This window comes from Nomascus leucogenys, chromosome 1a, assembly GCF_006542625.1.
Source record: "Nomascus leucogenys isolate Asia chromosome 1a, Asia_NLE_v1, whole genome shotgun sequence".
NCBI lineage: Eukaryota > Metazoa > Chordata > Mammalia > Primates > Hylobatidae > Nomascus > Nomascus leucogenys.
This window is the reverse complement of record NC_044381.1, coordinates 66,433,291-66,459,987: the sequence shown is the minus strand read 5'-3', so window position 1 is coordinate 66,459,987 and position 26,697 is coordinate 66,433,291. Positions and strand designations below refer to the sequence as shown.

The 26,697-nt window shown below is 40.7% G+C and overlaps 1 protein-coding gene across 4 annotated transcripts in view; it reads left to right on the top strand.

The window, feature by feature from the left end:
- The window catches only part of POLE2 (DNA polymerase epsilon 2, accessory subunit), a 44,025-nt gene that overhangs the window by 9,697 nt on the left and 7,631 nt on the right, over positions 1-26,697 (top strand). For 2 of the 4 annotated variants that reach the window (XM_030810122.1, XM_003267650.4), the window contains exons 4-15: positions 3,971-4,048; positions 4,184-4,277; positions 8,815-8,889; positions 12,292-12,375; positions 13,552-13,608; positions 14,041-14,089; positions 15,311-15,383; positions 22,573-22,745; positions 23,328-23,417; positions 23,583-23,637; positions 24,199-24,258; positions 24,346-24,423. In XM_030810122.1, the coding sequence (XP_030665982.1) occupies positions 3,971-4,048; positions 4,184-4,277; positions 8,815-8,889; positions 12,292-12,375; positions 13,552-13,608; positions 14,041-14,089; positions 15,311-15,383; positions 22,573-22,745; positions 23,328-23,417; positions 23,583-23,637; positions 24,199-24,258; positions 24,346-24,423 (966 nt within the window). The remainder of the gene's footprint in view (positions 1-3,970; positions 4,049-4,183; positions 4,278-8,814; positions 8,890-12,291; positions 12,376-13,551; positions 13,609-14,040; positions 14,090-15,310; positions 15,384-22,572; positions 22,746-23,327; positions 23,418-23,582; positions 23,638-24,198; positions 24,259-24,345; positions 24,424-26,697) is intronic. The other 2 variants (XM_030810119.1, XM_003267651.4) reach the window with 2 other exon arrangements.

The following is a 26,697-nucleotide window of genomic DNA, read 5'->3' as shown; positions in this document are numbered from 1 at the left end:
GGTGGGTGGATCACTTGAGGTCAGGAGTTCAAGACCAGCCTGGCCAACGTGGTGAAACCCCATCTCTACTAAAAATACAAAAATTAGCCGGGTGGTAGTGGGGTGCACCTGTAATCCCAGCTACTTGGGAGGCTGAGACAGGAGAATTGCTTGAGCCTGCGAGGTGGAGGTTGCAGTGAGCTGAGATCACACCACTGCACTCTAGTCTGGGCGACAGAGTGAGACTCTGTCTCAAAAAAAATAAATAAAATAAAATAAATACTACAGTGTAATGAATGTTCCTAAAGCCATCAATAGAAATTCAAAATGATTGTACTAAAGTTTGATTATTATTCTAAAATGGACTTTACTTGTTGTTTACCCTAAAGTTACCTGTTATTTATTTACTTATTTTCCCCCACACCAATCTGCATTCACTTTATTCTTCTGTTTATACATTCTCTTGCGCCCAGATTTGGAGGCAGAACGTAATATGAGCTCAACAGTCCTGCACAGAGCCATGTATCATATCCCATCAGTTTTCCTTTTCCCAACTCCTATTCCACCCCCACTCAGTAAAGCCCCTTGTCCAGGTGTTGCTGTTGAGGGTAAGAAAGCAGAAAAGCAGGCTGGGCGCAGTGGCTCATACCTGTAATCCCAGCATTTTGGGATGCCGAGGTGGGCAGATCACCTGAGGTCAGGAGTTCGAGACCAGCCTGGCCAACATACAGTGAAACCCGGTCTCTACTAAAAAATACAAAAATTAGCTGGGCATGGTGGTGCAACCTTTAATCCCAGCTATTTGGGAAGCTGAGGCAGGAGAATCGCTTGAACCCGGGAGGCAGAGGTTGCAGTGAGCCAAGATTGTGCCACTCTGCTCCAGCCTGGACGACAGAGTGAGACTTGTCTCTCAAAATAAAAAAAAGAAAGAAAGAAAGAAAAAATGGGTAGAGATTCCAGTGAGGGATGGGAGCCTCTTTCTAAGGCACAAGGGGCCACCTTCTCAACATGGCCACTGCTTTGTTCAGATTTGGGCAGTGTGCTGGCCAGAAGCTGGGGGCTGCAGTACCTCCAGCTAACTGAGGAGGTAAGCATTGTGAGGGTGCTGCTGCAGGTCCACAGTCATCATTGAGTCCAGGAGCTGCCACACTCCTGAAGAATGCATGGGGCTTTGTGGGATGCTGAGTTGGTTCTGCACAGCAAGGGCCACACTGTCACGTTTCTTGAACACCATTTCGTAAGGGCCTTCCCCAAACATTGTGGCATATATCACACAGCCCAGGGACCAGACATCAGTCTGTTCATCGGTGACACAGTGACTGCTCAGGGAAGAGCTCTAGGGCTTAGTAGGAGATGGTGAACTGCTGGGTCGCTGGGTCGATGATATTTCCCTAAGAGCAGGCACACAGTGCGTGGCCTATGATGTCTCAGTCATCCTCCTCAAGGACTGTCTGAGGCTCCCAAAGGGCTTGTCCAGGGTGAGTGGGCTCTTCCAGGCAATGCACTAAGCGCCCAGGGATCATGATTCTCATCTAGAGTAAACAGGTCCTGGTGACGCCAGTTCCAACAAGGGTGGGGTCAGGTGCCGTAAAGCCTCAGGGCACATAGCGATGACCAGGCTGCTTCCTGCAACCCCAGCCCACCTTTGGGCAGCTCCTGCTCCCACACCTGTCAGGCTTCAAAGGCAGGGCACAGGGTAGTTTCAGAGGAGGTGCGAGGCTCAGGCCCATCCCTGGCCTCAGTGCGCAGTGCCTGGGTCGGCCAGCCTGCACTCCTCACTGACCTGGCTCGGCTATTTCTGTCAGGCTGTTTATATGTTATAGCCAGCCTACATGGAGGTCCAGTGGGGACTGAACGGTTAAAGGATTTTTGTACCTTCAATTGTCAGAGAGTCATTATATCATACCACAATAGAGGCTCTTGTTCGCATAGATGAAGAGATGGCATGAGAAGTTCAATAACTTACTCAGACTGATCCACTAGAAAATAGTGGAGCAGTGTCTGGAGTCTAGGTTTTCCTCAAGTTAAGTGATTCTCAGCTACTCTATACTTGTTACCTCTAGGGTAGCATGAATCTTTTTTGATCATTTTCAATTTGGGAGATAAACATGTAATTTTAGGAAAGATTTTTGGGTTGGGATATTCCACCACAATAGTGCTGTGGAAATTTTTAACTTCTTTTAAACATGGTTATATTATTAAAAGTATCTGAAATTAAATATTTTTTTTTGGTCTTCCATCTCTAACACTATATATATATAGTATAAGTCTGAAAGGTATGGCCAGAATTGGGTAGGGGGAGTTCTTTTTCCATTGTATAACTTTTCCTGGGACACTTTTGCATAACATTTTAGATTTGGCAGGGCGCGGTGGCTCACGCCTGTAATCCTAGCACTTTGGGAGGCCAAGGCAGGCAGATCATGAGGTCAGGAGTTTGAGACCAGCCTGGCCAACACAGTGAAAACCCGTCTCTACTAAAAATACAAAAATTAGCTGGGCGTGCTGGAGGGTGCCTGTAATCCTAGCTACTTGGGAGGCTGAGGCAGGAGAATCACTTGAACCCAGGAGGCAGAGGTTGCAGTGAGCCAAGATCATGCCACTACACTCCAGCCTGGGCAACAGAACTAGACTCCATCTCAGACAAACAAACAACAAACAAAAAACATTTTAGATTTTTAAAATTGTTGGGGTTGGGCATGGTGGTTCATGCCTATAATCCCAGCAGTTTGGGAGGCTGAGGCAGGCGGATCACTTGAGGTCAGGAGTTTGAGACCAGCCTGGCCAAAATGAAAACCCTGTCTCTACTAAAAATACAAAAATTAGCTGGGTGTGGTGGCACATGCCTGTAATCCCAGCTACTTGAGAGGCAGGAGAATTGCTTGAGGCTGGGAGGAAGAGGTTGCAGTGAGCCAAGATCACACCCCAGCCTGGGCATCAGAGTGAGACTGTCTCAAAAAACAAGACAAAAACAAAAACAAAAAAATAAAATTTGTTGGAACTTAATCATATCCTTTAATAATACTGTAGCTCATGGCCGGGCGCGGTGGCTCATGCCTGTAATCCCTGCGCTTTGGGAGGCTGAGGCGGGTAGATCACCTGAGGTTGGGAGTCAGTGACCAGCCTGACCAACATAAAGAAATCCCGTCTTTGTTAAAAATACAAAATTAGCCGGGCGTGGTGGTGTATCCCTGTAATCCCACCTACTCGGGAGGCTGAGGCAGGAGAATCTCTTGAACCCTGGCGGCGGAGGTTGTGGTGAGCCAAGACCGAGCCATTGCACTCCAGCCTGGGCAACAAGAGCGAAACTCTGTCTCAAAAAAAAAAAAAAAAATACTGTAGCTCATAAGAGTAGTACATATAGGGAGAGATTTCTTTAAGATGTGACTATTGTTTATATAATTGTTCTTTTTCAACAGATGAAATTCTTAACTGGAAGTTAACTTAATTTTTTTTTCTTGTGAGTTTTGGCAATGCATTCTTGTCCCTTGAGATGAAAATGCACAAGCTAAACATTTTACCCCCATAGTATTTTTGACACTATAAGAAATTATGGGCTGGGCATGGTGGCTCACATCTATAATACCAGCACTTTGGGAGGCCGAGGTGAGTGGATTTCCTGAGGTTGGGAGTTTGAGATCAGCCTGACCAATATGGAGAAACCCCGTCTCTACTAAAAATACAAAATTAACTGGACATGGTGGTGCATGCCTGTAATCCCAGCTACTTGGGAGGCTGAGGCAGGAGAATCGCTTGAACCCAGGAGGCGGAGGTTGCAGTGAGCCGATATCCTGCCATTGCACTCTAGCCTGGGCGACAAGCGAAACTCTGTCTTAAAAAAAAAAAAAAAGAAAAAGAGAAAGAAATTGTATGCCTGGCCTGAGAAAATGTGAAAAGTGTGTTATTACAAAGACTTACAATGCAAGTTATCATGTTCACCTAGAGTACTTATGTTTTAGTAAATCAGGTCTGTGTTTTGTGGGATGTTTTTCAGAGAGCACGTTTTCAATATCATAGGAGCATTTGATATTCCACGCTTTGTGTACAATTCAGAAAGAAAAAAATTTCTTCCGTAAGTATGTCATTCACTGATTTTAAATTAATTTCAAATGTACTTTTTTTTTTTCAGAAGGTATAGACTCTTGCTTCACTTTTGGCTCACCTTTGTGTATTATGATACTCAAAAATAGGCATTCTTTTTTTCTAGTCTGTTAATGACCAACCACCCTGCACCAAATTTATTTGGAACAGCAAGAGATAAGGCAGAGATGTTTCGTGAGCGATATACCATTTTGCACCAGGTAAGTTTGGTAGGGGGCGGAGGGGAGGATACTAGGTAAACTGAGAGAAAAGGAGACTGTTTCAGTTTAGGGAAATCTCAGGAATATTGAAAGAATGGAATTTTGTGGTCCAAAGTTGGTCATTCAATAAACTGTTATTAAGATTTCTGTGATTGAGACCATGTAGAAGATACAGAGATGAAAAAGCTATTTTCCCCTTAACAACAATGATGATGGTAAAAATAGTAGTTACCATTTAATACATGATATGCCAGTTGCCAGTTAGCACTTAACATACATTATTTACCTCGTTTAATCCTCATAATACTAATAATGTGTAAATGCTATTATTATCCCCATTTTACAGATGAGGAAACTGAGGCTTAAAGAAGTTTAGTAATTTGCCCATAGATCGCATATAGTAAGACAGGATTTTAATCCAGCCTGACTCTAAAGCCCAACCATTGCCTACTATACTTTACTACCTTCAAGTAGCTTACAGTCTATGAAGCCATAGAGATTTGTGCAAATACATAAAGTAGAATTTTATATGTGCTATAAAAGAGATACAAACAATGTATTCAATAGAAAAATCAGGGACAGCTTCAAGGAAATGATGGCATTTGGCATGGACCTAGATTGCTTTAATCTTGTGGAAGTGGGGAAAAGGTGGTGGTGATTGTGAATAAAGGTACAGCAAAAAATGGACTCTGTGCAGGAAATGATGAGAAAATCAGGAGTAGCGTGGGATCAGTTTGGAAAGGCAAGTGGGAGCCACATTGTAGGAGCACTTTGGATGCCACCTTTGGGAGTTGGGACTGTTGTCCTCATGTGAGGTGTTTTGGAATACCAGAGAAACTCAGTCACAGCCAGGTTTTTTGAGTGCTTCCTCCACCAGCAGATATGGGGATGACTTAGAGTGTGAGAGAAGTCTTCTAGGAGTCTGTGGTATTAGTCTTGGCATAAATTATAGCCTGGATGAAGGAAGTGGCAAGGGGTGGTAGAATGAGGGCATCACACTCAAGCAGCAGAAACTATAACACATGGTGACCGTCTGGATGTGAAGGAGAAGGGAGGGGGTGAAGAATCAGAGATGAGTAAGGCCTAGAGTCTGAGAGAGCAGAATATAGAATAATATGTTAAACAGGAAAAAGAGAATGTTTGTAGAAGGTGATGGCAGGTTCTGTTTTAAGCATTTGAGTTAAGATTGCCAGGAGAGTATCAAGTGAAGTGTACATCTGGAGCTAAGGAAAGAGAGTTGGTAGCAAGAGAGAGATTTGGGAGCATCTGCATAGAGTAAAAAATGGAACTGCAAGGATGAGACCCTCGGAGAAAGAAAAGTGATAAAAAGACGAGGGAGGCTAGGCGCAGTGGTTCACGCCTGTAATCCCAGCACTTTGGGAGGCCAAGGCGGGTGGATCACCTGAGGTCGGGATTTCGAGACCAGCCTGACCAACATGGAGAAACCCTGTCTCTACTAAAAATACAAAATTAGCTGGGCATGGTGGCGCATGCTTGTAATCCCAGCTACTCGGGAGGCTGAGGCAGGAGAATCACTTGAACCCGGGAGGTGGATGTTGTGGTGAGCCGAGATGGTGCCATTGCACTCCAGCCTGGGCAACAAGAGCGAAACTCCGTCTCAAAAAAAAAAAAAAAAAAAGAGGGGAAGAGGATAGAACTTGGGGGCCAGGCGAGGATGGTGTTATATGGCAGAAGAACAAGAAGGCTTCAAGGAGGAGCAGATGGTCAGCAGTAGGTTAAATAAAGGTTGAAGAGAATGATCTTGAGGAACCAGCATCCTCTGCTGCTTCCATTGCTGACATAGTGTTGCCAGGTTAATCTGTCCCAAGTGTAGCTCTGACCACCTCTTGGGTTTTGCACAGAAGTCTTTCAAGGAAATTCACTGCCTATTGAATTAAATGCAGATTATCCTTAATATGTCAGATTTTCTCTCACACATAATTGGCCTAATCTCTGCTTTTCCTCTAATCATACTCTGGGCTGGAGCCAAAACTGAAATATGGAATTATTGTTTCTGTTTCACTACTTCTGTGACTTTGTTTATCCTGTTGACTGCTCTTCCCTCTTATCTCCACTGTTGAAACCGTCCTATTTTGGAAGGCTTTTCTCAGATTCCTCCTTTCTGGAGCCCTTCTTGATCTTCAGTTGGATGCAATCTTTTTCTTTTTTATTTTTGAGATGGAGTCTCTGTCGCCTAGGCTAGAGTGCAGTGGTGCAAACTTGGCTCACTGTAACCTCTGCCTCCTGGATTCAAGTGATTCTTCTTCAGACTCCCAAGTAGCTGAGATTATAGGCACATACCACTACACCCAGTTAACTTTTTTATTTTAGTAGAGACGGGGTTTCACCATGTTGGCCAGGCTGGTCTCGAACTCCTGACCTCAAGTGATCTGCCCACCTCAGCCTGCCAAAGTGCTGGGATTACAGGCATGAGCCACCATGCCCAGCTGAATCTCTTTCTGCTCGAACCCAGTAGTACATCTTTTTTTTTTTTTTTTTTTTTTTTTTTTTTTTGAGGCAGAGTCTTACTCTGTTGCCCAGGCTGGAGTGCAGCGGTGCAATCTCGGCTCACTGCAACCTCCACCTCCTGGGTTCAAGCGATTCTCCTGCCTCCAAGCGATTCTCCTGCCTCAGCCTCCTGAGTAGCTGGGACTACAGGCATGTGCCAAAACGCCCGGCTAATTTTTTGTATTTTTAGTAGAGACGGGTTTCACTGTGTTAGCCAGGATGGTCTCCATCTCCTGACCTTGTGATCCACCCGCCTCGGCCTCCCAAAGTGTTAGGATCACAAGCGTGAGCCACCGCGCCCAGCCGAGTAGTACGTGTTTTATGTCACTGACTGGACTTGGCCCTGCCTTGCATTTGAGGTGCTTATCCCTGTGATCAGACTGTGGATTCCTTGTTTATCTCCTGTGCCACATTTGGCACTGTCCTTTATACAGAGAAGGTGCTCAGTAAACACCACATTTCTTTTTTCTTAAGTATGTTTTGAAGTCTACTCGATTACTGTGGGTGTGCCACTTATCCCTTCTGAGCCTCATTTATTCATCTGTGAAATAAACAGGTTGAAGTTCAGTCCATCCATATTTTCATTGCAATTATCTTCCAGAAAATGAATCTGATGTTATCATTATCCTACTTCAAAATCTTTGTTTCTCATTGTCTATAGGATAAACTTGTTGGCTGGGCAGACAAAGTTCGTATTGTTAGGGCTTTTTGAGTTGGAGGTTACAGAAACTCAAATTGATTAAAGCTGAAAAAGGAATATATTGGCTTAGCTTGTATTGTGAAGTCTGGAAGTTCACTAGTTTCAAGCCTGGCTGGATTCAGGTGCTCACACAATATCAGCAGGCATCTGTCTCTTTCCATGTCCCAGCTCTTTTAAAAAAATTGATTTTACTTTCAAATAGGTTCTCCCTATAAAGTGACAAAGATCTCCACTAGTAGCCTTAGCAACTCTTGGAAAGAGAGTTCCTCTTTTCTAATAGTTCTAGCAAAAGTCTTGAATCTGTCTCTTTTGAGCCTACCTTGAAGCACTTGCTCATCCTTGAACCAATCACTGGCCAAAGGATGGAGTACTTTCATTTTCTAGGCCTTGAATTCCTATCTATAGAAGGAGGAAGGGGTATCAATCCTACCTAAACTATATGGACTGAGAGTTTGGGAGGGAAGTATCCCCACATGGATCTTACTAATCTCTGGCCTTGTCTCATGTTCTACCTTGTGCACGCCATAATTCAACTGTATTAAACTTTGCATAGCTTCCTAAATACTCTAACTCTTATAATTTCTCTGCCTGAAATGTCTTTTTTTTTTTTTTTTTTTGAGACAGAGTTTCGCTCTTGTTCCCTGGGCTGGAGTGCAGTGGCACGATCTTGGCCCACTACAACCTCTGCCTCCTAGTTTCAAGCAATTCTGCTGCCTCAGCCTCCTGAGTAGCTGGGATTACAGGTGCCCTCCACCACACCCAGCTAATTTTTGTATTTTTGGTAGAGACAGGGTTTCACTATGTTGGCCAAGCTGGTCTTGAACTCCTGACCTCAGGTGATCTGCCCTCCTCGGCCTCCCAAAGTACTGGGATTACAGGCGTGAGCCAGTGCGCCTGGCCCTGAAATGTCTTATCTCAGCCTCCTTTTGTTTCTTACTACCCAAATCTTATTTATCATCTGGGCTGTGGTTCAGTGGCCCCTTTGGCCTGGGGTACAGTCAGCCCTCACAGTACTTTGTTGTGTGGTGGCACTTCTCTTTCACTCGCCCCAGTGCTGTCAGGGTGACATTTGGTTGTTCTTCATATCCTCAGCCCACAATGTGCTGCTGCCATACATACAATAGACCTTTAAAAATTTTTACTTTTTTTTTTTTTAATTTTAAAACTTACTAGATATTTGTATGTTAAATTATGTGGGTTTTCAAATTTGTTGAGAATAGGTAATAGTGACATTAGTTTAAGGACGATGTTTCATCAGGGCACTATTTTAATGAATCTTATGTTTAAATGTCTGTTTCAGGAATTCATGTGAATCTTTCTTTTTTATAGAGGACCCACAGGCATGAATTATTTACTCCTCCGGTGATAGGTTCTCACCCTGATGAAAGCGGAAGCAAATTCCAGGTTAGAACATTATCCTAGTTATGTAGGGGGTATAAGTGTATAAGTTTAATATTTATTGCTTAATTCTAATTCACTGAATTTTAAATGAAAATAAACTACTGGTAACTGTTTAGCTAACTGTACTGGCTGCATGCCCACATTTGATACAGTCCATTCCTAGAGTCCTGTGTCCCACAAATCTCTAACAAGCTACTGCTTCCTTTGAGAAGGCCCTGATACGATGCTAGCCCCAGATACACTCTGGACTCCAAGATGGATTCCTAGCCCATTTGGATACTACACTGGCTTTCTGAGAATTTTTCAACATTTCTTTTCTTGCCCTCACTCATCCCTTAGTGACCGTAACACTAAGGAACTCAAATGCTGGTTCCTTGCCCAACTCATCCCTCAGTGACCACGACACACAGTTATTGAACTAGAATGTGTTATATTGGTTGAAGTGAAAACTTTACTTAGGGTACTAAGGAAACAACATTTATAGAATGAATGAGAGAACACAAATGGCTCCCACAACCTGGGCAACATAGCAAGACCTCATCTTTACAAACAATAAAAAACATTAGCCAGGTGTGGTGTCGTGCACCTGTGGTCCCAGCTACTTGAGAGGCTGAGGTGGGAGGATTACTTGAGCTTGGGAGGTTGAGGCTGCAGTGAGCTGAGATCATGCCACTGTACTCCAGCCTGGGTGACAGTGTAAGGACCCATCTCAAACAAACAAAACTTTTATTGGAGTATAAATTAGGTTTTAGAAATTGACATTACTTATATTTCCCTACCAAAGATCATCTATATGTTTTCTATATTAGGTTTTCTCTGGCAACTGTGATGCCCACAGCGCAGGAGCCTTTTCCCTTTTCTCCTCTTTGACAAAGTAATTTTAATGCTTAACTATTCTTTTCAAACTGTCTAATTCTGTATCTGTGATGGCACATTCCCTACTTAAATTACATTTATCTATCTGTATGATAATATCCCTTTACAGATTACAAAAATGATGTGCTAAAAAATACTGTTATTTTTACTTCTCCTGTGTTGTTTTAGGTTCTTTTTTTTTTCTTTTGATAGAGACATGGGGTCTCGTGATGTTGCCCAGGCTGGTCTTGAACTCCTGGCCTCAAGTGATCCTCCTGCCCAGCCTTCTGAGTAGCTGGGACAATAGGTGTGCACCACTACACTTAGCTAGGTTCTTTTCCCTTCCCTTCCCCCTTCCCCCTTCCCTTTCCTTTCCTTTCTTTCCGACAGAGTCTTGCTCTGTCACCCAGGCTGTAGTGCAATAGTGCGATCTTGGCTCACTGCAACCTCCGCTTCCCAGGTTCAAGCAATTCTGCCTCAGCCTCTTGAGTAGCTGGGACTGTACATGCACACCACCATGCCCAACTAACTGTTTTGTATTTTTAGTAGAGATGAGGTTTTGCCATGTTGGACAGGCTGGTCTTGAACTTCTGACTGCAAGTGATCCGCCCGCCTCAGCCTCCCAAAGTGCTGGGATTACAGGCGTGAGCCACCACGCCCCGCCCTAGGTTCATTTTTTTTTTTTTTGAGACAGTCTCACTCTGTCACCCAGGCTGGAGTGCAGTGGCACGATATCTGCTCACTGCAAGCTCTGCCTCCAGGGTTCACGCCATTCTCCTGCCTCAGCCTCCTGAGTAGCTGGGACTACAGGCGCCCGCCACCACGCCCGGCTAATTTTTTGTATTTTTAGTAGAGATGGGGTGTCACTGTGTTAGCCAGGATGGTCTCGATCTCCTGACCTCGTGATCCACCCTCCTCGGTCTCCCAAAGTGCTGGGATTACAGGTGTGAGCCACTGTTGCCCGGCCTAGGTTCATATTTTTAAAGAGTAACTCCAGTATTAAATGTTAATGTGATTATTATGGAATGATGGGATTATATAAGTTTTTATTTCTTGTCTATATTTTAAATTTTTTTCTATAGTAAACATGAATTATTTGTTATAAGAAAACATAAAGATAAAATTTAAAGATAAAAGAAGCTCCACTTGGTAATTTCTATAAGTATGAAAACTTACATATCTTTTTATCTAGCAATTATGTTTCTAGAATGTGTAGAACTTTATTCAACAGTTATTATGTGTAGCTGGATGCAGTGGCTAGTGCCTGTAATCCTGGTGACTCGGGGCTAGGTGGAAGGATCACTTGAGCCCAGTTTAAGGCTGCAGTGAGGTACGAGAGCGCCACTGCACTCCAGCCTGGGCAATGTGAGACCCCATCTCAAAAAAAAAAAAAAAAAAAAATGTTTCTGTGTAGTGGGCCAAGAAAGTGCACAGAAATATTAATCATTGTTTTTATTAGTGGAAAACTGGGAACAACTTAAATGTCCTTTAATAGGAGTTTGGTGAAATAAATGGTCATATGTATAATATAGATATCTCTATTCTTTAAACAGAAGGAAATCTATATGTAGAAAAATGGAAAGATGTCTCAGATAGTATTAACTTCAAATAGTTGCAGAATAGTACATATACTATGATTTCATCTTTGTAAATAAACTGTATAGGTGTGTGTTATAAATTATATATGTATGTATTTACATATATTTAGGATTACATATAGAAAAAGATGGAAAGAATTTTTTTATTTTTTATTTTTATTTTTTTTTGAGATGGAGTCTTGCTCTGTTGCCCAGGCTGGAATGCAGTGGCATGATCTTGGCTCACTGCAAGCTCCGCCTCCTGGGTTCATGCCATTCTCCTGCCTCAGCCTCCTGAGTAGCTTGGACTACAGGCGCCCACCACTGTGCCCGGCTAATTTTTCGTATTTTTAGTAGAGACGGGGTTTCACCGTGTTAGCCAGGATGGTCTTGATCTGCTGACCTCGTGATCCGCCCACCTCGGCCTCCCAAAGTGCTGGGATTGCAGGTGTGAGCCACCGCACCTGGCCAGAAAGGATTTTTTACAATAGTGTCCCAATTTTTACTACCTTAAACTTTCTGATTAGAAAAAAAGATCAGATTGAGAATGTAAATAATAATGAGAGCCTTTTAAAATACTAAGTAAAATTGGAATATATATTTTTAAATAGCTTGCTAATTTTCAAAAGGTACTGTTCAAATAAAATAAAATTGATATTCTTTTCTATATTTAAAAAATAAATGTACTTACCATTATTCAGAATGTTATGGTGTGGATTCAGTCATTGGTAAGAGCCTGAGTTGATGTGGTGTTTCTTTAGGCATCATACACTTGATCTTACAGCCTTTTTGTAGGACAAAATTAAACATCTTAAATTTAATTTTACAACTTTATTTTCATTTTATTTGATTTTCTACTGTAAAGTAGCTATAAATGCTGAAATGTGTACCCCAAATTTACTTATTTATAAAAAGTTTTGTTTCTTGAAAGAATATATTTACAGTCTTTAAAATTTATTTTGTTTTATTTTAGCTTAAAACAATAGAAACCTTATTGGGTAGTACAACCAAAATTGGAGATGTGATTGTTCTTGGAATGATAACGCAGTTAAAAGAGGTAACTTAATAAGCATCAAACTTTTATTTTTGGCCTTGGATTGATGAAATGTCGGTTACATAGAACATTTTTGTAGCAGGCACAGGAATGTATTTTTTATTGAAAACTTGCCTCACCAACAGAACAATATTGGAATAGTGGTAATACGAGGAAATTGTATCATCATGTTAGAAGCCTTGGAACAAGGATAAATAATGGCTGTTGGCTGGGCACGGTGGCTCACTCCTGTAATCCCAGCCATTTTGGGAGGCCAAGGTGGGCGGATCACCTGAGGCTGGGAGTTCGAGACCAGCCTGACCAACATGGAGAAATCCTGTCTCTACTAAAATTACAAAATTAGCCGGGCGTGGTGGCGCATGCCTGTAATCCCAGCTACTCGGGAGGCTGAGGCAGGAGAATTGCTTGAACCCGGGAGGTGAACCGAGATGGTGCCATTGCACTGTAGCCTGGGCAACAAGAGCAAAACTTTGTCTCAAAAAATAAATAAATAAATAAATAAATAAATAAATAAATAAATAAATAGATAAAATAATAATGGCTGTTCAGCAGAGAAACCCATTTCCTCTCTCCATAGGGCCTGTTTTACAATGATATAAAAATTAGGTCATGTATATTTTCATATTAGACTTTTTGTTTTGTAATAGTCAAAAAAAAAAAAAAAACCAGAAAAAACAAAAACCTTTTCTCGGTCACCAAGTGTCTTTTTCTTCTGTGTTTGGTTTCCTGAGAAGACATCAGGACAGAGTGTCTTGTCCAGGAACCCAGTTTGCATAGCCTGAAATTAGGCCCCTAGTGACCTTTGGATAAACGGAGAGTACTGGGTTTCTGAACAAGCAAGCTGCAGAGTATGTCCTGCTCCCTTGGAGATGCTGTTGGCTGTCTTAGAAGGTACCTGGGGAGACCCTCCTTATGGCAGACATTGAGTGTCCCTCTTGCCATTTCTTATCTGTAGGAGTCATTCTCCATTGTACCTGTGAGGAGTCAGAATCTCAGTTAAGTGATTAGTCTGGGGTTATCAGACTAGTAAATGGAAGAGCCTAGACTAGAAATAATAGCTGATTTTTAAAATCCACTTTTCTCCCTACTGTATTCTGTTGTCAAACTTGTAGTTTAATTTTTTTGTCATGGTTTTCATTGTTACATAAATGTGGATTTATTTCTTTTCATTTTTTTTAGGGAAAATTTTTTCTGGAAGATCCTACTGGAACAGTACAATTAGACCTTAGTAAAGCTATATCCTTTGCTTGTCTGTATTTCTTAAAATCTGCATTACATGAATTGGGGAAATTGATTATATATCCTTTTAAAATTTACCTATTTGGGTTCTCAATGTAACTTCTCTGTGTTGCTGGTGTAGGAATGTAGAGATATAATCATAAACAGAGACAGAACAACTTTAATTTTCTCTTATTTGGAGAATCTAGACGAATCACTGATGAAGTTTATATCATGGTAAGAATGATCCACCCTGTCAGTATTACCAAGAATTAAACATAAGGACATTTAAACCTACATTTTTAAAGCTCTTTTCTAAGCTGTGGTCTATTCACAGTTTCAAATGGGAAGTCTTTGAATTTATTATTTAGAAGCCTTGTTGGACTCAAAATGTATGTTGACTTTATTACTGCCTCAAGAATAGAATTATTTTCCTCAACTGTTGTGTACCAGTTCCATAGTGGTTTATACACAGAGGCATGCTTTGTCTTAGCAGAAGGTAAGTCAGTATACTTTGTTACTGTCCTTCTTCTCATTCTCCAGTAAAACTATTTCTGCTTTGGGTAAAATATGTTAACATGATATAATTTGGGATACCATTAATTAGAAGAGCATATTTTTGGCAAAATAACTCTTAGACTGTTAATGGGCTAATAGAAGTCTTTTTGGGGTGATGAAAATGTTCTGAAATTAGATAGTAGTAATGGCTACACAACTTGTGAATATACTAAAAATCACCGAATTACACACCTTTTTTTTTTTCGAGACAGAGTCTCATTCTGTCACCTAGGTTGGAGTGCAGTGGCGCGATCTCGGCTCACTGCAACCTCCGCCTCCCGGGTTCAAGTGATTCTCATGCGTCAGCCTTCCGAGTAGCTGAGATTATAGGCACATGCCACCATGCCTGGCTAATTTTTTGTATTTTAGTAGAGACGGGGTTTCACCGTGTTACCCAGTCTGGTTTCAAACTCCTGAGCTCAGGCTCTCCACCCGCCTCGGCCTCCCAAAGTGTTGGGATTACAGGCGTGAGCCACCATGCCCGGCCTGAATTATATACTTTTTTTTTTTCTTTTGAGACAGAGTCTTGCTCTGTCACCCAGGCTGGAGTGCAATGGCATGATCTCGGCTCACTGCAAGCTCTGCCTCCCGGGGTCACACCATTCTCCTGCCTCAGCCTCCCTAGTAGCTGGGACTACAGGCACCCACCACTACGCCTGGCTAATTTTTTTTTATTTTTGTATTTTTAGTAGAGATGGGGTTCACCGTGTTAGCCAGGATGGTCTCTATCTCCTGACCTTGTGATCCGCCCGCCTCAGCCTCCCAAAGTGCTGGGATTACAGGTGTGAGCCACTGCACCCGGCCCTGAATTATATACTTTTAAAGGGTGAATTGTATAGTATGTGAATGATACCTCAATAAAGTTGAAAAAAACACTTAATTTTATATAGGGCCATAAAATGAAACATTTCCTAATCTGTATTTCAACACGTAGTGCCAAACTGAAAAGTGAAAGTTCTGAATCTATTTCTATTTAATGAACTTTATAAGTTGAGACTCTCTGTGGATCTAAAGTTGTTGTGTGGTTCATTGAGGTTGGCAACCTCTGTAATTAGTTCACAGGGCGTGAGACTAGCCTGGCATTATTGCTTTGTTGTAACATAATTTTGTCCTTTCAAACACAGAGGATTAGACAAATGAAAGTGACGTTACTTTTTTTCAGGTTGGTTTGAAGATCAAGTGTTTCATGTCAATGCCTTTGGATTTCCACCCACTGAGCCCTCTAGTACTACTAGGTATTAAAATGTTTGGTTTATACTCTATGGGAATTTGGTAATACTGGCAGGAGTGAATGTAAGATAGTACATCATATCTCAGTTACTACAAGGTGTCAGGCTTTGTGTCAAAATGGAAAGAGCAATGGAAAATGAGAATTAGAAGACTAGGTTTTATATGTAATGTGAAAACTAGCAGATTGGCCAAAGATTAGTTGCAATACCGTCTTTGTACTTCGGCTTTAACTAGGAAAGATTTCCAGTCTATCTGTTTTATTTATCTTTGGGGTTGATGAGAAGTTCAAGTGAGGTAAGAGAGATAGGATAACACTTAGACGAATATAATTCCATGTTCATATAAAATTCTCATTTTTATATTCTAATGAATGAAAGTTATGTGAGGTAGCTTATAGCTCCTTAATATAAGTAAAAGCATCATAATATTAGAGCTATTCCAAAATGGCCTTCCCTTAGAGGAGCTGAGCTCCCTCTCAGTTGAATTATTTGGGCAGAGCCTGAATGATAGTATAAAAATTGTACTTGGTGGCCCATGGGTTGAAAGTAGTTTATAGACCTTTCTTTTCTTCTCCCCACTTTGAGGTGTTTAAAAACATTTTGAGTTAGTTTCCAGTGTATAAAAATTAGATGATTTCTCATAAAGGTCTAGGTTTTGGAGTTCTCTTAAAAGGAGGATCTGGCAGTACAGAGCCTGAATTCTCACACTGCAAAAACTAAACCGCAGTGGTTGCCCACTTTGGGCAGGGCATGTATGTGTGCCTTAGTGTCAGTGGACTGCTGCTTTGCTATTTAGTGTTATCTTCCTGGAGCCTGTAAGCATTTGAGTTTGCCACCTCTGGGGGAATTAAAGTAGTTGCCTTCTAACCATGAGATTCTGTATAATGGTGATGATTTCAAAAGGAAGCATAAAGATTAAGATTTTAGTTTTACCGGGAGGCAGAGGTTGCAGTGAGCTGAGATCGCGCCACTGTACTCCAGCCTGGCGACTGCACTCCAGCCTGGCGACAGAGCGAGACTCTGTCTCAGCAACAACAACAACAACAACAACAAAGATTTTAGTTTTAGTATGCCTGTATAAATTCAAGGTGCAAAGGCAACATTTTCTGGCTGGGAGTTTACTGGCAGGGCGGCCTTTGCAGAGCATCTACTCTTCCTGTTGAAGTAACTGAGGGAAAGGTGCTGATCTTGCTAAGGAGAACACAAGCCCTAATCAAGCCAAGCTCACCTCTATTTGAGTGCTTTTGGTGCAGTTTGTGGCTTTTTTCAATATGGTAAGTTTCCTTTGGAATATGTTTAGAGCAAAATTGCCATTGTCGTGGTGTTTTTGTTTTGTACAAGCTTCAAAATTACTACTTTGGAATGAGAGGTATAGTAGAATTGGCTGGCTGTGAGTTTACCATTCGTTTCTCTTTAGCCAAGAGATCATTATTATAATGTTTCAAATAATTTTCCACTTAAATTATACCATTTTCTCTAAATCCAACTGTTTAGTATATGCTTAGTAAACCAAAGGATTGGTGTGAGGTGTAATAAAGTACATTAAAATAAAATGATCATTTTATTCTTGTTAGGATTATAAATTACTTTTAAAATGCCTTCAAAATATAAAATTCAGGGGGCTAAATCTGGTGGTAGTCAATCAATTCAACAACTAATATTTTACTGAGTATGTTTTATGTGTAAAATACTGTTTTACAAACAAGTGCAAATAGATCTACAGCATGGTCCTATCCTAAAGAGATTTACACTGACTCAATACCCTCCCTACCATTGTGTAGTTAATGCAAATAATTTTTTTTAAAATGGAAGATGTGAGTAAGGTTTTTCTGAAGTTTAATTTCTCAATATTTAGCTTAATAGGTGTTTCTTTCTGTGATGCTCTGATTTATGTTTGGGTATATGCTTAACCGAAATCATCATACAATTATGTCTACTTACTGCATTCCTCTAGCAACTACAAAATTATTACTATACCTTTGAAAATGCTAGTTGGTCCATTTGGTGAGAACAATAACAGTATCAGTTACCATGTCTAAGGGCTCACACCATACTGAGCACTGTGCCCTATGGGCTTTCTGTACATTATCACTTGTATTTCTTCTAGTAACCCTGTGCAGTAGATACCAGTTTAGATTTTTTTGCATTTGAAGAGTTAGGTTAAGAAGTGTCGATCTTGGAGGCTGAGGTGGGTGGATCGCTTGAGCTGTGGAGTTCAGGACTAGCCTGGGCAACATGGTGAAATCCTGTCTCTATTAAAAATACAAAAATTAGCCAGGTATGGTGGCATGCGCTTGTAGTCCCAGCTACTTGGGCGAGAGAATTGCTTGAACTTTGGAGGCGGAGGTTGCAGTGAGCTGAGATCCTGCCACTGCACTCCAGCCTGGGCGACACACTGAGACTTTGTCCTCCTACCCCCCAAAAAAGAAGGGTTGGGTAATTTATCCACAGTCACAAACTTTTTTTTAAGACAGAGTTTTGCTCTTGTTGCCCAGGCTGGAGTGCAATGGCACCATCTTGGCTCACCACAACCTCTACTTCCCGGTTTCAAGTGATTCTCCTGCCTCAGCCTCCCAAGTAGCTGGGATTACAGGCATGCGCCACCACACTCAGCTAATTTTGTATTTTTAGTAGAGACAGGGTTTCTCCATGTTGGTCAGGCTGGTCTCGAACTCCCGACCTCAGGTGATCCACCCACCCTAGCCTCCCAGAGGGAGGCAGGGATTATAGGTGTGAGCCACTGCACCTGGCCCAAACTTTTTACTGTTAGAGATGTGCTTTGATTCCAAGGTTTCCAACTCAAGCCAGTATGCTGCATTGGAAAAGTAGTTGAATCTTTAAAAAAAGAAAAGTTTTTTCTTATTAATAATGTGGTTCATGATTGCAAAAAAAAAAAAAATTAGAAAATATATGAAGGCACACAAAAGGAAAGGAAAATCACCTGTAATTTTACTAAACAGAAAAAAACTGTTGACATTACTTTATATAAGTATATACAGTTGTATATTGCATAACAACGGGGATACGTCCTGAGAAATGTGTTGTTAGGTGATTATGTCATTGTGCAAACATCACAGTGTACTTACACAAACCTAGATGATATAGCCCACTGCACACCAAGGCTGTATGGTACAGCCTATTGCTTCTGTGTTACAAACCTGTATGACACGTTGCTGTATTGAATACCACAGGCAACTGTAACACAATGATAAGTATTTGTCTTTCTAGATATAGAAAAGATAAAGTAAAAATATGGTATAAAATATAAAATTGGTACACCTATATGGAACACTTATCATGAATGGAACTTGCAGGGCTGGAAGTTGCTCTGGGTGAGTCAGTGAGTGAGTAGTGAGTGAATTTGAAGGCCTAGGACATGACTGTACACTACTGTAGGCTATTAACACTGTACACTTAGGCTACACTAAATTTGTTTAAAAAGAGTTTTCTTCCTTTGGTAAGAAATTAACCTAGGCTGGGCACAGTGGCTCACACCTGTAATCAGTCCTAGCACTTTGGGAGGCTGAAGGGAGTGTCGCTTAAGGCCGGGAGTTTGAGACCAGCCTAGACAACATAACAAAACCTCATCTCTACCAACAACAACAACAACAAAATTAGCTGGGTGTGGCAGTGTGTACCTGTAGTCCTAGCTACTTGGCAAGCTGAAGTGGCAGCATTGCTTAAGCCCAGGAGTTCAGGGCTGCTGTGAATTATCATTGTGCCACTATACTTCAGCCAGAGTGACAAAGGAAGACCCTGTCTTGAAATAAAAATTTTGTAATAAAATTTAGTTTAACATTCTTTATAAGCTTTAAAAAATTTTAAACTTTTTGACTCTTTTGTTATAAACAGCTTAAAACACAAACACATTGTATAGCTGCACAAAAATTGTTTCTTTATATCCTGATTTTGTAAGCTTTTTTCTTTTATTGATTAATTGATTTACTGACACAATCGTACTCTCTCTTCAGGCTGGAGTGCAGCGATGCGATTATAGCTCACTGCAACCTCAAATTCCTGGACATAAGTGTTCCTTCTGCCTCAGCTTCCCAAGTAGCTAAGATTGCTAATTAAAAAAAAAAAAATTTGTGTAGGGATTGGTGGGGGGGGTCTCACTATGTTGCTCAGGCTGGTCTCGAACTCCTGGCCTCAAGCAATCCTCCCGCCTCAGCCTCCCAAAGTACTGTGATTACAGGCATGAGCCACTATGCCCAGCCACTTTTTTCCATCTTTATATTTTCTAAAAATCTTTTTTGTTAAAAACTAAAACAAATGTATTAACCTAGGCCTATACACAGAATCATCAGTATCACTGTCTTTCACCTCCACATCTTGTCCACTGGAAGGTCTTCAGAGGCAATAATTCATGGAGCTGCCATCTGTAGTAACAATGCGTTCTTCTTGAAGGACCTCCTGAAGGACCTGCCTGAGGCTGTTTTACAGTTAACTTAAAAAAAAAAGTTGAAGGACTACACTCTAAAATAATGATTAAAAGTACAGTAAATACATAAAGTAGTAACATAGTCATTTATTATTGTTATCAAGTGTTACATATTGTACATTATTATATGTGCTGTACTTTCCTACAACTGGCAGCTCAGTAGGTTGTATACACCAGTGTCCCTACAGACACAGTAATGTGTGGCACTAGGACATTTTGACAGCTAAGATGTCACTAGGCAATAAGAGCTTTTCAGTTCCATTATCATTCTATGAAACCACTCATATATGCAGTCCGTCATTGCCAAAACGTTGTTATGCCATGCATGACTGTCCATATATAGTAGATCTTCATTTACAGATTTGTGCTAAAATGTTTTTGTACCTCCTAAAGTCAATACTAAAGGTGCTTTAGTGGTCATTTTTGCTCAGCAAAACAGCAAAAAATTTTGAGTCACCTGGCATGCATGTTCCCAGCTGAAGTTGAACAAGGCCACACTGCCCTCTTGTTTCAGCCTCATTAAGAGATGACCAGAGGGGCTGGGCACGGTGGCTCACGTCTGTAATCCCAGCACTTTGGGAGGCCAAGGTGGGCAGATCACGAGGTCAGGAGATGGATACCATCCTGGCTAACACAATGAAACCCTGTCTTTACTAAAAATACAAAAAATTAGCCAGGCGTGGTGGCGGGTGCCTGTAGTCCCAGCTACTTGGGAGGCTGGGGCAGGAGAATGGCGTGAACCTGGGAGGCGGAGCTTGCAGTGAGCCGAGATCATGCCATTGCACTCTAGGCTGGGAGACAGAGCGAAACCGTGTCTCAAAAAAAAACAACAAAAAAAGAGATGACCAGAGGACAGAGACTGCAGGGAGCAGTACAGGGTAGTGCAAGAAGCTCTGGCCCTGGGGCCAGTTGTGTGTGGGGAGGGGGCATTTGAATCTCAGCTCTGGCACCTGTTTTTGGAGCAACCTCAGATAAGACACTTAACATTTCTGAACCAACTTTTCTCATTTGTAAAAATAGAATCTACCAGGATAAATTGGTTTTAGGACTTAAGACTATAATCAATCCATGTATATCTATGTACAAATTTTCCCAAGGAGCAGTGGTTCAGTGTTTGCCAATTCATTGTTTGTGGAGATTTTATAGAACATAACTATCACTAATAACAAGAATCAACTTGCTGGGCGTGGTGGCTCATGCCTGTAATCCCAGCACTTTGGAAGGCCGAGGAGGGTGAATCATTTGAGATCAGGAGTTCAAGACCAGCCTAGCCAACATGGTGAAACCCCATCTCTACTAAAAATACAAAATTGGCTGGATGTGGTGGCACGTGCCTGTAATCCCAGCTACTCGGGAGGCTGAGGCAGGAGAATTGCTTGAACCCGGGAGACGAAGGTTGCAGTGAGCTGAGATAGTACCACTGCACCACTGCACTCTAGCCTGGGAGACAGTGCGAGACTCCGTCTAAAAAAAAAAAGGAATCAACTATAACAAGATATGTATATCTGGAGAGTTTCTTTTTATGCATGAATGCACAGGTCTATATCTATTCCCTTTTTTTTGGCACTATAAATGGATACATACTGTACCTTGCTTTGTAACCTGTGTTTTTCATCTAATAATATGCTATCAACATTTTCTATTACTGTGAAATATTGTTTTATATCATGATTTGTGACATTCAGGAAATATGTTTTGAGCACATACTGTATTGCCACTAGGTGGGGGAGACAGACATGAAACAATCACCCAATTACAATTGGCCGATTCCTTTTTTTTTTTTTTTTTTGAGGCGAAATCTTGCTTTGTTGCCCAAGCTGGAGTGCAATGGCATGATCTCGGCTCACTACAACCTCCATCTCCTAGGTTCAAGCGATTCTTCTGCCTCAGCCTCCCGAGTAGCTGGGATTATAGGTGCCTGCCACCATGCCCGGCTAATTTTCATATTTTTAATAGAGACGGGGTGGATTTCACCATGTTGGTCAGGCTGGTTTTGAACTCCTGACCTCAAGCAATCCCCCCACCTTGGCCTCCCAAAGTGCTGGGATTATAGGTGTGAGCCACCCTGGCCTGATTACAAATTTGATAAGATCTGCAAAGGAGAAGCGCAGGTTCCTATGAGAGTGTATAATGGGAAAATCTAACCTCTTTTGGGATCCTCAGAGGAGGCCTCTGGTGTATTTGCATTTAAGCTGGGAACTGCAGGATGTCAGTGTAGAGTGGGCAAGAGTGGTGGAGGCTGGGAGTGTGTAGATTACCCACTTTCCTACTGACCCTTGCTTGGTGAGCGTTGAATAAAACCAAGCTTTGAAGGAACCGTTGAATAATTTTTTCGAAGTTCTTGGATATAGGCTAGTCTTTGTATATATCCTTAATTCCTTACAATTAGCCTTTCCAGAAGTGGAATTACTTGGGCAGATGGTTAGCACATATTTTGAAGTTTCTATTAGATATTGTTCAAATGGTGTACTAATTTCTCCTACTTTCAGTGACATAGGAAATTATTATTTTAATGTTTGCTTTAGTCAGTTTTAAGACACAGATATAGCCTATTTTATTTACTGCTTCCATATTGCTTGTCTTATTTTAGAATATTTAGATAACCTTTGTACTTTTAAAGTGTTACAAAGAGTACATTTTCACCTATTTACACTGGAAAATAACTTCATTAGATACAAAGAAGCTAAATGTATACAATTATTAGAAAAATATCTCTGGTAGTATATAGAAGATAATTATGTTATAATTATCTAGGGCATACTATGGAAATATTAATTTTTTTGGAGGTCCTTCTAATACATCTGTGAAGACTTCTGCAAAACTAAAACAACTAGAAGAGGAGAATAAAGATGCTATGTTTGTGTTTTTATCTGATGTTTGGTTGGACCAAGTGGAAGTATTGGAAAAGCTTCGCATAATGTTTGCTGGTAGGTCTTATTTTTTTCTTCTTTCTTGAACTCTTATGAGGGTTCATGTTTTAAAACTTTTTGAGTATTCTATTTATCTTTTTGAGTATTCAATTAAAAAAAAACACTGAGTTAGCAATGAGATAATTTAAATTAGATTTCATTTTAAAGACTTAAATTTTTACATTAAGAAAAAAACCTGTGTGTGTGTGTGTGTGTGTGTGTGTGTGCGTGTGTGTGTTTATAGTCATGATAAATAAGAATTAGTCCTGAAGTTCAAGACCAGCTGGCCAACATAGTGAGACCCTATCTCTAAACAAAAACAAAAACAAACTGGGTTTCAGTGTGAGCCTATTACCTTGGGCAGGTTACTTAACCTAAGTCTCAGATTTTATGGATGTTCTGAGGAGTAATTAAGCCAATGCAGGCCTGGCCTATAGTAAGTGCTCAATAAATGGGTACCGTTATTAGTATTATTTTAATGTTATTAAAATGTCATTTTAATTAAAATAAATTTTTATTATTAGAAAGTCATGGTTAAAGGGTTTTTAACTTGATTTGTAGACTAGAAAAGTATTGTTCATTTACTCTTTTATTCTTTAGGTTATTCACCAGCACCTCCAACCTGCTTTATTCTGTGTGGTAATTTTTCATCTGCACCATATGGAAAAAATCAAGTTCAAGCTTTGAAAGGTATTAAGATCTATTTAATAAGAAGTGTTTCTATAGTCATATAAACTAAAGTAATAAGAAATTATCCATAATATTTTAATTAAGAATATACAGGACTGTATCTAATAAAATATAATTTTATGGCATTATATGCAAATTTAATTCAATACCTTTTTAAAATTTTAGATTCCCTAAAAACTTTGGCAGATATAATATGTGAATACCCAGATATTCACCAAAGGTAATGATCTCTACCACTATATATTTTTTCACCGTTTTGCTTAAAAAAAAAAAACAAAATGAATTTTGTTATATCAGCAATTATTACAAAACTAAGGAAGATAAAGTTGAGAAAATTAAAAGAGCTAAGAGATAAAGTTATCCTCACATTGTACTAGAGGTTTATAATGAAAAGTATTGAAAGGGATAGAGGTAATTTCAGCCATACTTGGAATTTCTTCGTGGCATTACTCTTAAGAGTCTAGAGCTTCACTCTCCAATATGATAGTCACTGGCCACATGTCTCTTTAAATTTAATTAAAGTTAAATAAAATATAAAATTGAGTCCATCAGCTATGCTAGCCACAATTCAAGTGTTCAATTGGACAGTGCAGATATAGAACTTTTCTATCATGACATTACTAGAGAGTGTTGGTCTGAAGACTTAATAGTTCATTTATTATAATGCATGAAATTTAAACGTTTTTTAATTTTAAAGTGAAAACAAAGGGAATAACTTGCTTTTAAGCTATTGGATAGTGTTACAATATTTTTAAATGAATTGTATTGAATTTTGCTACAGTAGTCGTTTTGTGTTTGTACCTGGTCCAGAGGATCCTGAATTTGGTTCCATCTTACCAAGGTAAGTTTTGTTCAAATTTTTGCAACAGTGTAGAACATTTTGTAAAATTTAAAAAGATAAACTATATCACATAAATTGTTTTTATAGGCCACCACTTGCTGAAAGCATCACTAATGAATTTAGACAAAGGGTACCATTTTCAGTTTTTACTACTAATCCTTGCAGGTAAGAATTAGTATTTTGTGTTATACATTTTTCCTTTCATTTAAAAATTAACTCAGCCAGGTGTGGTGGCTCATGTCTGTAATCTCAGCACTTTGGGAGGCCGAGGCAGGCAGGTTGCTTGGAGTTCCGAGACCAGCTTTGGCAACACAGTGAAACCCATCTCTACAAAAAATACAAAAATTAGCTGGGCTTGGTGGCACGCACCTGTGGTTCTACTGAAGAGGCTGAGATGGGAGGATCACTTCAGCCTGGTAGGTGGAGAGGTTGCTGTGAGCTGAGAATGCACTACTGCATTCCAGCCTGCAGCCTGGGTGACAGAGCAAGACCCTGTCTCAAAAACACAAAAAACAAAAAACAAAAAAACCTAACTTGATTCCTAAAATGTGTCTCTGAATTTCAACTGTTATGAAATAAATATAAGAAGAAAATTTATTTTTGTTTTAGGTTTCTCAAAACTTTGAAAATAGTTTAACTATATTTAAATAATTTATTGGTAGTCAATTCAGACTCTTGAATAATGGATAGCAATTTAAAAATAGATATTATTATTACACATCCTTTAAGAAAGGTTACAAAGGAAGAATACAAAGATTACTTATTTACTGTTGGTATTGCTCATTGTAATCATAAGTTCTTCCTGTGGGAATACCATCAGAATCAGCCTTGGTTCGCCTCTTTTCTGCCTACATTCACTCCTTTGCTGGCCTTATCCAGTGTCCTCTGGCTTTAAGTATCATCTGTGTATTGACACCTTCCACATTTATATTTCCACTTCAACCTACCTTCCAAACTCCAGACTTAGGTATCCAGTTGCCTACTTATCACCATCCCAACCTAAGTGAACTCTTGATCTTCCTCCAGTGTCTCTAACCTCTTCTGTAGACTTCTCCATCTTAGTTCATGGCACCTTCATGGTCTGAACAATGATTATTCCAGTTGTTCAGGCCAAACACTTTGGGGTTTCTCTCACATATGTTTTTTTCAGGAAGTCCTATTAACTTCAAATTATATCCAGAATCTGCTACCTCTCTATACCTCTACCTCCACAACCCTCTACCACAGTGGTCCCCAACCGTTTTGGCACCAAGGACTGGTCTTATGGGAGACGGTTTTTCCACAGACCCCAGGGGGGTGGGGGTGATTTTGGGATGATTCAAGCATATTACACTTATTGTGCACTTTATTTCTGTTATTATTACATTGTAATATATAATAAAACAGTTATACAACTTACCATAATATAGAACCAGTAGGAGCCCTGAGCTTGTTTTCCTGAAACCAGATGGTCCCATCTGGGGATGATGGGAGACAGTGACAGATCATCAGACATTAGATTCTTATAACGAGTGTGCAGCCTAGATCACTCACATGTGCAGTTCACAGCAGGATTCGTGTTCCTGTGAGAATCTAATGCCCCTACTGATCTGACAGGAGGCAGAGGTCAGGATGTAATACAACCGATGGGGAGTGGCTGTAAATACAGATGAAGCTTTGCTCGCTTGCAGCCTGCCGCTCACCTCCTGCTGTGTGGTCCAGTTCTTAACAGACCATGGACTGGTACCAGTCCATGGCCTGGAGGTTGAAGAGCCCTGCTCTGCCATCTTCTCGGCCTGGATTATTAAATAGCCTCCTAATTGGTCTCCAGCTTCTACCCCTTCCCCTCCATATTCTATTCTTAATGCAGTGTGAAAGTGATCCTGTAAAGCATAAGGCATATCCCATCCACCTTCCTGATCCTGGAAAAAGGGACCCTCATTGGAAAAAGGGACCCCTCATGTGATTTAGTGACAGCCGTATCCTTGCAGTGGTAATCAAGGCCCTGTGTGATCTGGCTCCATTACCTCTCTGATGTCCTCTCCTCCCCATTTACTCCAGCCACACTAGCCTCCCTTCTGTTCCTCAAGGATGCCAGGCGAGCTTCAGTCTAAGGGCCTGTGCTCCATCTGTTCCCTTTGCCTGCAGTGCGCTTCCTCTGGATATCTGCTTGACTAAGTCTCTCTTCCACTTCAAGCCTGTGCTCAAGTCACACTAAATTATGAGCCCTGCCTGTTCTGATCATCCTATTAATATGCCCGCCTTCTAGGCTCTCTCTTACCACATATGCTATCCCTCTTAGCCTGTCTTTTTCTTTTTCTCGTATGCTTATCTTAAAACATACTATATGGTTATGTTCGCTTTTTATTTTCTCAGCCCCACCCCCTACTAGAATGTAAACTGTATGAGGGCTGGGATCTTTTGGTTCTGTTCGCTAATCCCTAGAATGGGGTAGGCATA